Raw genomic sequence first — 14,380 nt, 5'->3', positions numbered from 1 at the left:
ATCACAAATGTTCAACAATTCCCATGTGATTGACTGGGAGGAAGAAACTCCTTTTTTAATCTTGCTTGTGTATACTGTTTTATTGTTCTCTGCAAAGCACAACAATGTAAATGTGCTTTACAAAGTGGTATACTAATAAAGTTTATTATTTAATCCTACTATATTTAAATCTGACTGAAACCTGTTGATACACTGCAAGAACATGGCTCAAGCAGCTCATAGTTCATATTTGCAAGGAAGTAGAAGTCGTCCGTGTCCTCAACTTTAATATAACCCAGCAAATCACTCAAGGGCTCCAAGACTATCATCTTTAAAAAAAAAGAAAAGAAACAAGAGCACAAACACAAAATGTAAACATGTCAACCCTGAGGCCACGACACCTGCCATACACTTAATAAAGTTGCTTACAACGTACAGTCCTATATGTCTGTTAGGAATCTCATTTCTCCACATTCGATTTTCAGTTTTTCAATCTGCCTCGTGGACCGCCCGCTGTGCTGTTGCTCAGTGGAGAATCTCATTCAGTTGCTGGCTGATAGCTAACAAGGTCAAATTACTCTCCAGATGAGATGGACTGTGTCAGAAGGCACAAACACACACACACACACCACCTGCCATTCAGTCAGTCAGTCAATCCATCTATCCATCAGCTGCACACAGGAACGCGTCCTGAATTGAGTGGCAATAATAGAATACTGAGGAGGGAAGTGTTTACAGCTGATAGGAATATCATTACAAACTGTGGAAATCAGGGAATCACAGCAAAACCAGTTAGCCAGCTCATGTAGCAATCAATTGAAACCAACACTGTTTATTCCCCCTCGCCTCTTATTTCTCTCTCCCTCTTCCTTTCGCATACCCTTTTGCTCTAGTTGCTATAGTGATGTGAAATGGCTGCATTCTGCAGCATTGAACCAGAGCAGGGAATCGCTCTCGCAGCCTGAGCAACATTGTTTTACATGACGGTATCAAATCACACGCACACCAGGCTGCAATTATGTTAGCATGTGCGACTGTGCTTAGCGCGTATAACAAGTGACATGTTATTTAAACGTCGCATTGTTTTTCATAGTGTGCACTAAACTGACACCAGTATGCTGTTTTCTATTGTTCATCCGTCACCGTAAGTTTAATGACCTTGCGAACATGGCTGTTTTTCTCCCACGGTTAGTAATTATTGATTCCTTGAATGACTCCCAGATGAAGGTATCAAGTTCTTCCCCTAGTTCTCCAGCTAACATGTCGAACTATCAAGTGTTTTTAAAAATGATCCTCTTTACAGGGGTGTTTTTTGACCCCTCAAAAAAATGTAACCTAATTTTTGCAGACAAGCACAAAGTCTCTGTCTTCAGATTTGGGGTCTAGATTTGGTTTGCAAAGCATCATAAGACTTCGTCTGCGTGTCAGCTGTATGGCTGCCCAAAATAGGCTGGAATATCTAAGGTTGCCTTTTAAGGTTCTGTAACTTTCCCTCTCTTCTCCCTTTCTATATCTTCCATCTATCTTGCGCAACCTTAGATCTGACGTATTGCTTCCATGTTTCCCTTTGTCGTTCCTATTTTTACAACAAAAACTAACATCTTTTCTCTCTCTTCCTTCTGTTTATCTTTCTCTTATCTCTTTTTCCTCTGTATCTGTGTTTACAGTGTGACAACGCCAAGGGGCTGAGGGCCTTCTTTGATGCCATATGCTACGGTCCCAAACACCTGATGATCTTCGGTGGTGTCTGCCCCTCCGTGACCTCCATTATTGCAGAGTCTTTGGAGGGCTGGAATCTGGTGCAGGTAGGGATTGTACTGTATAAATCATCATATGTGTGTGCGCATGATTGTGTGTGTGTGTGTGTGTGTGTGTGTGTGTGTGTGTGTGTGTGTGTGTGTGTGTGTGTGTGTGTGTGTGTGTGTGTGTGTGTGTGTGTGTGTGTGTGTGTGTGTGTGTGTGTGGGAGGAGGTGGTAATAAAGGATATAAAGCCTATATGTAATGTCATACGACATGCAAACTCCTCTTTGCTAACTTGTGGAAGAGGTTTCTTATTGTCTCTGTGTGTCTCGGAATGCAATCAGAAAACCTGAATTTGCTGCTTAGTGGAGTTTCCAAAAAAATTCTCGTTCCTTAGTTTTGTGGTGTGCAGATAGGTCCTGGGATTTCGAAGGGGTCCCAACTAATGGCTTAATCCTTCATTAACCTTGCCAGGGTGAGTGTCTAATTGACATGGCTCTAATCCGTAGAATCCCCCTCCATTTTACAATCAAAGACAGAGTCAAACTGGTTTAAACCCAGATTACCAGGACCAAAAATCAGTTGTGAAAAATGTGAGCTAGACGTACCAAAGCATTTGAATTTGTATGTACAGTATATAAAGGAAAGCATATTATCAAATTATAAGCCGACTGATGGCTTTTTACTGAAATACTGCTTCTTATGCTTCACATAGCTAAAAATATGTTTTGTGGGTGTTCAGTCATTGGTATGTGCTCAGAAAAATATTCCTAATCAGGTCTGTTGATGCTAATTACCTACCAGACTTTTACATTATATATTTTACCATCATTTACTTCTGCTTCCTATATGCCATTTACTGCCATTAACAGAGTAGAGCTTTACGATTACTCACTGTGGACATTAAATACCGCTAATTCTTGCATCTGGCAAACTTTTGACCCCCTGAGTTATTGTTTACAACTTCTTTGACTGTATACTATGCTGAAGAGAGGAAATGCCTCTTTCCTAATAATACTGCTGCAACTCTGTTAAGGTTATCAGGCCCAGATAAGAGAGGAGTGAAGCTTGTGCTTGGGAGAGATAGCATAATTCAAGAGGCTGTGTTTTGAAGTGAATGTCACATTACGTGGCATATTTTCTCTGCTTGCTGTTACTGTGAATCTCCTGCTTTTTGTATGCATTTTTGCTCGCCGTCTTGTTTCGGGTCACTCGAGTGAAAAGATCGGCAGGATGAGGGAATAAAAGGATCGCCAATTTTATTTTGTTTTCTGCCTTCACTTCCTTTCGGTGGTAATGATTCCAGTCGGTTCAAGTCGTCATTCAGTTTTAAGTGCTCTTAAGTATTTTGTCAAGTGCAGTTTGTGTGTATGTGTCTCTGCGGATGTGTGCTAGCTTCTCTATTTATCGGCTTGTTTGGCAGTGATACCTGTGAGAAGTGCAGCAGCAATCTTCTGCTCTGCAGAACACTGTGTTTGGTACAGTGTGTTCCCCAGAGCACTTTACCAACTCGGCTCTTTTCTCTATCAATACACACACCAACACCAACAAATTCATGCCAGCCCGCTCCCAAATACACATTGTGACACTGCCTGAATACCATGCAGCAAGTGACTGGGGGGAAATGTTCAGATGAATGGGCTAAGGCTAAGGGTATGCTGTTGCCACAGGCAACTGAATGGCTTTTTTAAGGGCATAGATGCGTAGGCACAAGGGCACTCTGATTAAAGACACTGGGTTGAGACACATGCATGTTAAGACGTGTCCTTTGAAGAGATATAGAAAGAGTATCAGAGGGTGACGTTACTGTTGTCTGAGATGCCAGATGCAAAAATGCACATCAGTGGGTGTTAAGCGGTGTCGGAAATATTAAAATATTTGAGGGGCAACTGTCTAAAAAAAACTGTGGCAATTCAATTCTAACTATTTACATTTTTATTTAACCGTAATAGCCTTCTTAATGTGTAATGCATAAATTAATTGATTAATTGAAAACTTCGTCAATGCAGGATTGTCTGCTCTCTACCCAATATTGTAATAATTGCGTACCTACGTAGTGTGAACAACAGCGGTGTTAGTGTATTTGTTAGAGATGGAAATCAAAATGAAACGAAATTAATAAAACAAAAATTATGGCTTCATTTAGGATTAGGATACTGGCCTAAAATTGTAAATATGATTAATTTTTCACCAGCAATTTTTGTCACTTGATCACAGTTTTTAGGGCCATTCTGAGATTTTTGGGAGACATGTTCTCCTTTTGTCCCCCTTAAGTTTCTATACTGGTATTATCAACACACCAGATGTCTTTTGGTTGTTATTCTCTATATTGTAAATGTGTAGTAAGGTGTCACATTTCTGTTTAGTTATCATGTACATGTACTATAATGTACAAGCTGTTCCTTGCACTTGAGGCCATACAGTATGTTTAAACTGAGACTGTGTGCACATTGAGTGTATTTTTGTTCTGGCGACAGCATGTGCATCAAATTGTCTATCTGTGTATGAAGGTCATTGTATGCAGTGTTTGCTTAATTGTTATTATGAGAGACACGGAACACTCTGCTTTGACAACAACTGTGGTGGGAGGTAGTTTGCCATTGCTTCAAGCTAAGAATAATGCTTTTGTTTGAGGGAGGGTTAGAAGAAGAGGGATTGAAAGGAAGGGTGTAAGATAAAGAAAAGAAGGAGAGACTGGGATGGAGAGATGATTGCAAGTTTTGAATGCTGCACCCCACAACTTTTAGCATACCACATCAATGCAAATCTTTTTTTTTTTTTTTTTTTTTTAAAGCTGTGAATTCCGTCACCCTGCATATTTATTACCCAGCCCTGGCACCCCCTCTTGAGTAGGTTTAGAGGGAAATAGAAAATTTTCCATGGTGATTTTATGGGCCAGGTATAACAAGCTTATCATTTCCACATCAAAACAGAGAGCTGGCAGATACTATCTGCAGTGGAGATGGCTGAGAAAACAACCAGTCCTGGAAAAAGTTTCGTAGCAATCATACACCCATAAAAATAGCATTCAATCAGTGTTGATGCCTAATGAAGTCATCTTCTAAAGGCTCAACAAAAATAAACTCCCAGTTCATACGCATTCATCACGGTCTATGCACACTTGAATGCCCATACTCCCACTTAAAACAGAGCAGGTTTTAGAAAGATTGTATCAGTGCTGATATTTTTGGACTTTAAATCGTTGCAGGTGAAAACAGTGTCTATAAAAAATAATTGTATCCTGAGAACTCCACTGTAAAAGTTAGGGATAATAAAATGATGCAAGAGGGAGACAAAAAAAATTGTACACTTGTACAGTTGTCATCCCCCCTCTGCAGTATGACATTTTACCCATTATAAAGATATATGACTTGAAACTATGGATCCCTCCAATAACAGTGATTTTACACTTCTTATATTACAGTTTAATTATCAATGGATTTCCTGTAAGATCCCAAGAGCTTTGTCAGCAGAAAAGTTCCTCTAACGTTAGTCTGAACTTCAGGCTGGAGAAATATCAGATAACAAAGAGGCTGCTAACCAATGCCAACATATTTCCAAGTAAACATGTCACTTTCAGGAATCATTATTCACTGAAATCTGTCCATTGTTTGAAATAAATGTTTGGACTTTTTATGCCTCTACTTGACAGGGACAGGAAATGTGGGCCGAGAGAGTAGAGGAATGACAAGCAGCAAAGGTCAGGCCAGTCTAAAATCAAATGAGGAACCATGTGGTTTGTGCCATAAACACTCGGCGAGCAGTTCGCCCCCATTTAAAAAATTTTTTTTTAATTACAAACATCATGAAACCCACAGCCGGTGCAGTCTATAAGATAACACTAATATTAGTGGTGAACTCGCAATAGACATGCAAGCAGGCTTGCAAGTGGTAGTGCTAGCTTGGCTACATGGTCAGTCAAGTCATCACCATCTTGCAGTTAAAAGCATTATGTGTATGGTTTCCAAAGACAATTTGTCTTCAGTAAGTTTTGTGGGCAAGTGAATAATTAAACAAATAACACACACACACACACACACACACACACACACACACACACACACACACACACACACACACACACACACACACACACACACACACACACACACACACACACACACACACACACACACACACACACACACACACACACACACTCCATGTGAGCTTTTCATGTTCTGTAAGAAAGGATCTGTTTATCGCACATTCTGACTCGCATCCGCGTCTTGTGCTGTTGAAGGGGCTCGTTCGTCAAATTCCTTCCCCGAGCAGCTTTACATGGCTCTGTACTTACGGTCACAGTTTGTAATGCAGCACTGTACACTGTACATGTACCCGAGCAAATTAAAATGGTGGATAAGAATGCTACCAGGGCCAGTGGACAGATGGCGAGGAGCGGATTGAGGGAATGATGGAGGAATAGACAGATAGAGGCAGACATGGACTTTAATAGCATAAAGTTGAAATTCAAAGAAGCAGGGCAAGATGCAGCTGTGTTTGTGAGCTGCCGTCAGCCACAAATACCACTGATTGCTGTGTTTTTATTTCTGTGAGACAATGAATGTCGAAGCCATCCTCTTGGCAGCCATCTTGGTGAGCGATTAACCTTGTGTTCTCCTCACCATGATATTATATAATTCCTGAAAGCATTTGGCAAGCTTTTTAAATATTTGCTGGCACAGGTATCTGTAACCATTCAACATGCTGCACTCTCATCATACTCTCCTTTTTCTTTTTCTTAACTTAGAGAGGTCCTCTTTCTCTACACAGCAGTGGTGGCTATTTCCTGTAAATGGCTCATTGAGCACCAGGAAATAACCATAGCCACCCCTGCCTTCCCGTTGCTGGCCCCTTCTCACTCACCAATTAGGCCTATCAGTGGTGGCACTGTTCATTTTCAGCCATGTCGAGTGTGTAATGAAAAATTACGCTTCCGGATCATTTTGCCTTGTGTAATTTGGAAGTCAAGTAGAAACGAGAAGAGAGCCTTGTTTCATTCTTATTAAACTGGTCTGTGTAGAAATGTTGTGAAGTGCAGGATTTTGGTGTCGTGTATTGTTTTTAGAAAAATAGGAAAAAAGGGTGATGAATATTGACACCAAAATGCAAAATACAACATTTATTATGCAAATATGTGACATTGTTTAGAGTTCAGGGAGATTTGTGCCGGCTTATTCAGAAAGAAGTATTGATTGAGAAAGTGACAAAAAAATATATATTTTTAAAATAGCCGTGAGTGGTATTAAGGTCTTAAAGTATGCCACTGTAGGTGGAAAAGTTCAATGCCATTTTGAATACGTGTTCCTTTTTCTGTTAAACTGAGATATGCTCTAACATGATGTATTGCTGTGAATAACACTCAGTCATGATACAGGCAGCTGGTCTAACAGGCAGGCAGGCACCCAATCTGAATTTTGTTTGTGAATACTTCAGACTTAATGATGCAGTTTAGCTGACCAACATGTGAAGCTGTGAAGTCTGATTGCCTCAGGTAAGTTTTAGGGCTGACCTGCAATTTATGACTATTCACCGCAGTGGATAATACCAGAAATGCACAAAGTGATTGATTGATGCTTTTTTTCGTAGTGGAAAACATTACTTCCTTCTGAGAAAATAAAACTGAACAATTTATTCATGTTCTGTCTGAAAATTCTCATGACAAAAACAACAGTTGCGAGATGTTAGAATAAATAAAATGAAAAAGGCCAGGAAATCAAGCTTCTCTCTTGATGTTACTGTTCTGAGTATCCTGTGCCCTAGTGTGAAGATTTCAAAACTCTAGCACCATTTTCCCCTTGGGGACACTGAATAATGAAGTCAATATTTAAGAGAGGAGAAAGTGGATGTGTCTTTTGAAGGTGTTATGGTCAGGAGCTGGACATAAAACTAATATTTACCTGCATATGAAGCTCATTTTTCTTCGGTACTTGCTGTATTGATTGTCGATGCTTCATTAAGGTCGGCAATTTTAGGGACAGGGAAGTTACATCCCTACGATGGCAGTGCATCTTTCTCGTTCTTTAAGCTTCCACCATCTCTTTAGATTCTTCTCTTTTTTCCGCCCTTTTCCTTCTCGGTCTCCTTGAGTGCTACACTGGATGCTTCAATAAAACATGTGATGCCGAGCACTGCAGTATTCTGCCTCACTTACGTCAAATCTTCCTGTGTACCGTATCAATATTTCATGACCTCCAAAGTTTAGGCTAAAATCTCAAAGTGCAGGGGCAGGGATGCTGTGAGCATCACAACACATCATCATATATCAACATTAGGTGTAAAGTAAAGACACTTTTTGTTTTGTGTGTGTTTATTTGGCTCCGTGAGCCACCAAAAGATTTGTGTGTGTTTACTAATTACAAGGTCCAGTCTCAAGGATTAATTTCTGATCCCTCCCCCATCTTTGTCGGTTTCGCCCCTCGCTCACTGAATGTGACTCTGAACAGGACCATAGGGAAAAAGACAGGATGCTTAAGACAGCCAATTAGGCGTGATTTTTGTACCGTCCCAGAGCTTCTTTGCAACACCCATGGGAAGCAGGGATCTCAACCAGTGAAAGTCTGGATTAATGTTATTTCACAAACTGGCTGGAGAGGCACTTGATGTCACTGTTGCTTTTTAATGGACAGAGACTTGATTCTGCTGTGTTCTGCATATATGTGAACGTACCATTTGATAAAAAAAAAAAAAAAAAAAAAAAGAGTGGGAGGATGACTCACCAGACGTTTTTATGAGTTGTAAATTACACGCCAGATTTATGGGACAGACTGTTGTTGAAATTAAACAAGGCAAATGTTGACATTTAAAGCAAAGCTAATTCAAAGACAAATGAGCCTGCTGCATAGCTGTAAAAATAGAAAGACTTCTTCTCAATTCTAATGTTGTCTCATTGAGCCTGCAACAGTTTTTCTCTCTTTTATCACCAGATGCAAAAAAAATAGAGGGAGAAAGAGACTAATTACATGCCTAACTATGCATTAATCAGGCCTTTTTGGTCATGAATGCTGCGTGCACTTGCAGAATGCAGCAGCATGTAGTGTAAAGCGGAGCTCACACGTGCTGTTGTGCCTATTCACACTGCCGAATGCACGCAATTTCACAGGAAACCCAGTCATTAGCTAATTAGCAACATTTGTTGAATACAGCCCGTTAACGTGTTGTAACTGTTGGTGTCACATATTGAATAAACATACTAGTTCAGTGGCACTCAATAAGAACAAGAGCTTTGACAGAAACTCCTGCTGTATCTGCTCATCCCAAGGAAGTGGAAACAACAAATGGAAACAGTTTCTATTTAGTTTCTTTCTTTTTACCACCGACACATCTCTTTGACGACAACGTCTCTGAATTCCACCCTTGCATTCGAGTACTATCATTCTACCAGTAGTTTTCTACAGGAGGGCGAGTAAAAAGAAAATCCGTGTCATACCCGTGGCACTAATGATGGTGCGTGGGACCTGCCAGCCATCAGCAACAATAAACAAACTAGACACATTAATAGGTCGAGCTTGTTTTTGATGTTTTGCACACGCACTTTATAATACACACCCATCTTGTGAAGACTTTATGAATTTTTTTAAATTTCTTTTTGCCCCCAAATCCTGGTTCTCTTCCCGTTTTTTTCTCCTTTGTCTTTTGGGGTTTCCAGGCTTTGATATTCCTTATTTAGGTCATAGAGTCCACAGCACTTTGAAGCGCCAGCTGGGTGTACACAACTTTTACTTCCAGTCGAAAATAAAGCTTTGAACAAGAAAATCCTCTGATAAATTGAATTTGTTAATCTTTATTTAAAATGAATTCACTGTAATATATTCAGTGTTTCCCATACTTGGGCGGCTCGCCCAGGTATATTTGGCGAGCCACTATTGCATTTTTTTTATTCATGTATTATTTTGTCCGGGAGGACGACACGAGATCTACGTCGGCAGCTGTCTGTCCCCGCTGCAGCAGACACTCTGCTCTACAGGCAGCGGCGGAGAGAATAAACGTACAAAAGTGCGGTTACTCTTCACTGCAGTTGATGTTGACAATCGTTTGTGCGTAAGGGCTGGAAACACGGGTAATCTGCCAAGACATCCAGAAAATTTGTCACATACAGGCGGAGAGATAAAAGCCTGAAGTTCATGTGTCGCTGTTGCAGTCTGCAGCCACACACAGAGTTAACTAAAGTATACCAAGATGGGTTAAAAATTAAAGTAAACATTAACCAGCTGATAGTTGTGGGTGCTTTTAATGAATTCAAACTGAAATGGTCAGAGCGTCATCCGAGCTGTCGGTCAGAAACTTGGTACAATAAAAATACTGTCAAAGAAAAAGTCCAGTTTAAAATAATGCTCCAGCAGTTTGCTGCTTAAGAATATTAATTTATATACAGTACACGTTATGGTGTTTCTTCTCTTAAAAACTCAAAAGAACCAATGATAGTGTCATGACACTATTGAATCAATAGGCAGTATCATTAACATCTTAACAACATCCCTCCCTGTTCCTCACCTGGTGTATATACAGAAAACCCAAGAAGCAATTTCAATCATTTCAGCCAAAAAAGTAACGATAAAAAATAGTTAAATCTTGTCTCATCTTTATGTTATGTACTTATTTTATCTTTTGTACCAAATTATGAAGAGTCGTATGGATATCAGTATCAAGTACTGACTACCAGCCACCACGAGTCAATTCTCGACCTATGGGAAACACTGAAATTGAGCATAGACGTATGTAGAGCTTAACTTGAGTTTTATTGTTTAGTGGTCCAAAATATATCATGTTAATTAAGCTAATTTGCAGTTTGACTCTAGCTATTATACAGCTATTTTGGCTTTGAAAATGTGTTAAAAAGAAATGATGAGCAAAACAGTGTATGCGAGCAGGAGAGAGAAAATGGTTTGAGGCGCAGTCTAGAAAAAGAGGGAAACTAATGAGGTAAATGAGGTCAAACAGTCAAATACAATACAAGGCAAAGCAGGAGGCTGCGTTGAATGAATGAGAAAGTAACACTAGAGTTTCACAGCACATGTCAGCGATACAATTAACTGTGATCAGAACTGCATCGCATTATAGATCCCTAAAAACTTTGTGTATGTGGGTGGAAAAGATGTTCTTGATTGCAAAGTTGAGCAAATCAAAAGTAAAACTCAATTTTTGTTTTGCTTGTGATGTAAATACTGTTGACCTTCATCATGTTATTTGTTACGCTTCAGGTTGATTTAACCAGAATTTGTTTCAGTTGAATATTTTGAGGATATGTTTGAAAACATTTGGGAACCATTTTGTGCAATTCTTAAGTGTGTGGACTTGATAAATGCTAAAATAGAGAAATACGTACTTATTTCGTATAAGGCAGAGAAGCAGGCCGTGGGCGTCTTATAATAATACGAACTTGAATTGAATATTATTTGAGTATTTTAAATTTGGATATGCTTTATAGAGAATTACTGATGTGTGAAAAGGACGTTTATTATTATTTAGTTTCTTGTGTGATGTGACAAAGAATTGCTTTATTTGTTGTTATTTATATATGTATATATATATATATATATATATATATAAAATTTGTTAGGATATCATTATAATATCTAATATAATATTAAAAAGTAATTGTTCTAATAAAAGCAACATACCCAATTGTTAATGTGATGATGCCATACTTTTAAGCTCAACAGTGTGCAACTCATGCACAGCGATAGTAAGCATGTTTGAAAGCTGATCCATGTTGGAGGAGTTTGTTCCGAGAAGAGGAGCGACTTCATTAGTGTGGAAGTGATTTGGTTTAAAAATATCAGATGTACAACAAACCACTGGAATATGTTCATTTTTAATAAATATTTGGCAGCAAACTGTTATGTTTTTCAGGATTTTATCACATCGAGAATATTATTATTTCAGAAATACCCCTAAATATCATGATGTTATTTTAGGACCATATTGTCCACCCTTTTTTTTTTTTTGTCAAAAGTGAATAATGTTTGAAAAATTGCTGATCCAAATTGACTTTGGTAGTATGGCTGTCAGAAGGAGTTGTGAGGTGCAGTTTAAGAAATGGCTGAGGTTTTTAGTTGCATGGTTCAAAATTCCTCGATTAATATGTTAATGTCTTTGCAGATTATGTTCAAACCAGAGTGAGTCAATTTCGGTTGTCAGTGATGGAGTTACATTGCAGCACTGTGTTGCCAGTAAGCTTTTACATAACCCCCAAAAGGCTGCTGCTACCTCGGTCACCTTCATCTCCTCTTGTCTTTTTTTTTTTCAAATACAGAGACAGTTTAGAATCACAGAGCCAGATACCTCATCGACCCACAAATCTGTGTCGGAAATGGGCCGATATTAGGAGGATCCTTTGAAACTATATCAAAAACAAGGGCGGACTCGCTGAGCAATTGGACATCAAAGAGGAACCAGCTCCATTACAAGCCATTAAAACCATTACGGATGCTTAGAAAGATTGAAGCTTCGAGGATCGATAAAGGGCAGTTTAACTGTCTGACACAGCTCACTAATATCTGAAGCATCAACTTCCATTCAGAGAAACAGAGAAGGAGAGACAGTAAACAGAGAGAGAAAGAAGAGGAGGACAAACTTAGTGGTGGAGAGAGAGGAAATGGAAAGAGAGAAAGACTCTTGAGATTATTACAGAGTGCTTTCCATCCTCCATCGGTCCCTCTTGTCCTCCCTTTCTCACCCCTCCCTCATGTACAGTATACTGCTACAGTGATGATATAACCTGATTTCACAGCTGATTGTCCCTTTGGATAATTCAACCCTATACACACACAGGCACACTAAGTAACTACATTGGAGGATAAGCATCGCACTCTGAAATTACCAATTAAACTTAAAGAAGATCATAACAAGCAAAGAACTGCTGTTTTATTTCACAAGTTTACTCTTGAATTCAATTTATTGACAACAATATGTAGTAAAATACAGTTCAGCTGTGCACATGGTTGTAGTTCCCTTAATTACACTGACTATGTACTTTTCTATATTGCTTAGTACACCAAATTGCATCCATCTTAAGATTGATTAAAGTGTTTTATGAGACAAACACCAGATACAGGCAGAAAGGCTGAAAGAGTCCCTCCATCTCTTACTTGATTAAATTCCCCTTCCTCTTTGTCACTTTTTTCTGTCTCTCTTTCCTCCCACACGATCCTCTTTCGCTTTATCAGGACATCAGAATGCAGAAACGTTAAGCCTCCTCGATATTGATACTGAGCTCAATGCTATTTTCATTCCCTGCTGGTGCAGTCATTGAAAACCTCCCTCTTTCACCTGCGGCTACAAATGGAATCCAGTTTGATAAGTCATGATAGATGATAATGTCTCTTCAGCTTCAGGCCACATCAACTTAGTCTCCAAAGACATAATCAAAATAGAAATAGAAAAATGTAAATACTATCAGAAAATGTGGAATTCTGTCATATGTGGGTCTGTACTACAATATCTGGATCATGTGTATGTATGTTGGTTTTCATGATTTATTATTTTATAATGACATGGAGTGGTTGATCCAGTTTAGAGTTTCAGAGTTGCTGACATTTTGATCCTAGAAGTTGCAGAAGTCATTAATATCCTTGAGTTATTAAACAATGATGGTTGTATATATCTTCATTACTGGGGAATAATCAAATCCATATTTGTACTTGTTTCTCTAATTTCTAGCGATGCAAGCTATTTTCCTAGTTAGAGGTTGCCATTATAAAGATAAATGGCTTCTGTGCTAATTCCATTCCTCCATTCCTTTTTCCTAAACCTGGTTTTGGTGATGGGTTTGGTTTTCAAGATGTATTTCTCTCTTCAGAGACAGTCAGCAGAAGGCCATCGGCAAATCACAAATACCACTGCCAGTTGGTGTCTTCTTTGAACAGCTGAGCCACTCAGGCTTAGACTCAGGCAGACAAATAACTGTTCAGATGGATAAATGAAGAAGCCCATACATGCACAGATGCAGAAGTAGATATGTGCATGTACAGTTTGCATGCAGAAAGTCTCCATATTACAGGTCTCTAACGCCATGTCACATCTCTCTCCCGCTGCGTCCTTTTCTTTCTAACCTTCCTCCGCCGTCACAATCTCGCCTGTAACAAAAGGGGTTTTCCTTTTCAAAGGGCGTCAGAAACCCTTGGGCGCACAAAGTAGGAACTGCTCTAATTGGCCAAGATGTGGTGAAGCGTTGGCACAAGGAGGAAGTCCCATATTCCAATTATGCTGGCAGAGATGTGGGCTCCTACTATTTCATGCAGACAAACATGGCAAGGGAACTACTCTCATGAATAGTCATAACAGGCTTTCTGCTGCATTATGATGTGTTTATAATGTCACATTCTTTATCTTTGTTTTGTAGCTGCAGCATAACATTTACATGTAAATTGTTGTGCCTACTAAAAATGACAGAGCAATTTCTTCATATAATATGAAGATAGATGTTTTCAAATGGCACCTTGAAGCTTTTTTTTTTTTTTTATGGTCTCTAACAGGTACCATCACGTTGTTGTAGAGCAGGCCATTTCTTTATGAGGCTCTCGCTTCTGTCAGGTAATGCATTGTACAGTTTAGAGGCCGACTGATTTATTGCTTGGCTGCTTTTAGCGGCTGATATTGGCCTGATGTGTTGTTCGATATGAAAACTGTTTTTATAGAACATTATGCGAAAAACATGTT

At 39.2% G+C, this 14,380-nt stretch overlaps 1 protein-coding gene across 1 annotated transcript in view; it reads left to right on the top strand.

The window, feature by feature from the left end:
• The window catches only part of gabbr2 (gamma-aminobutyric acid (GABA) B receptor, 2), a 177,927-nt gene that overhangs the window by 48,112 nt on the left and 115,435 nt on the right, over positions 1-14,380 (top strand). The window contains exon 2 of the mRNA XM_069695489.1: positions 1,647-1,784. Coding sequence (XP_069551590.1) covers positions 1,647-1,784 — 138 coding nt within the window. The remainder of the gene's footprint in view (positions 1-1,646; positions 1,785-14,380) is intronic.

The sequence above is a fragment of the Brachyistius frenatus genome, unplaced genomic scaffold (assembly GCF_029030835.1).
Source record: "Brachyistius frenatus isolate BFR_SWC_R1_liver_20210118 unplaced genomic scaffold, ASM2903083v1 Contig_2, whole genome shotgun sequence".
Lineage (NCBI taxonomy): Eukaryota > Metazoa > Chordata > Actinopteri > Embiotocidae > Brachyistius > Brachyistius frenatus.
Note: the sequence above shows the minus strand (reverse complement) of the source record. Positions and strands in the feature narration are given on the sequence as shown.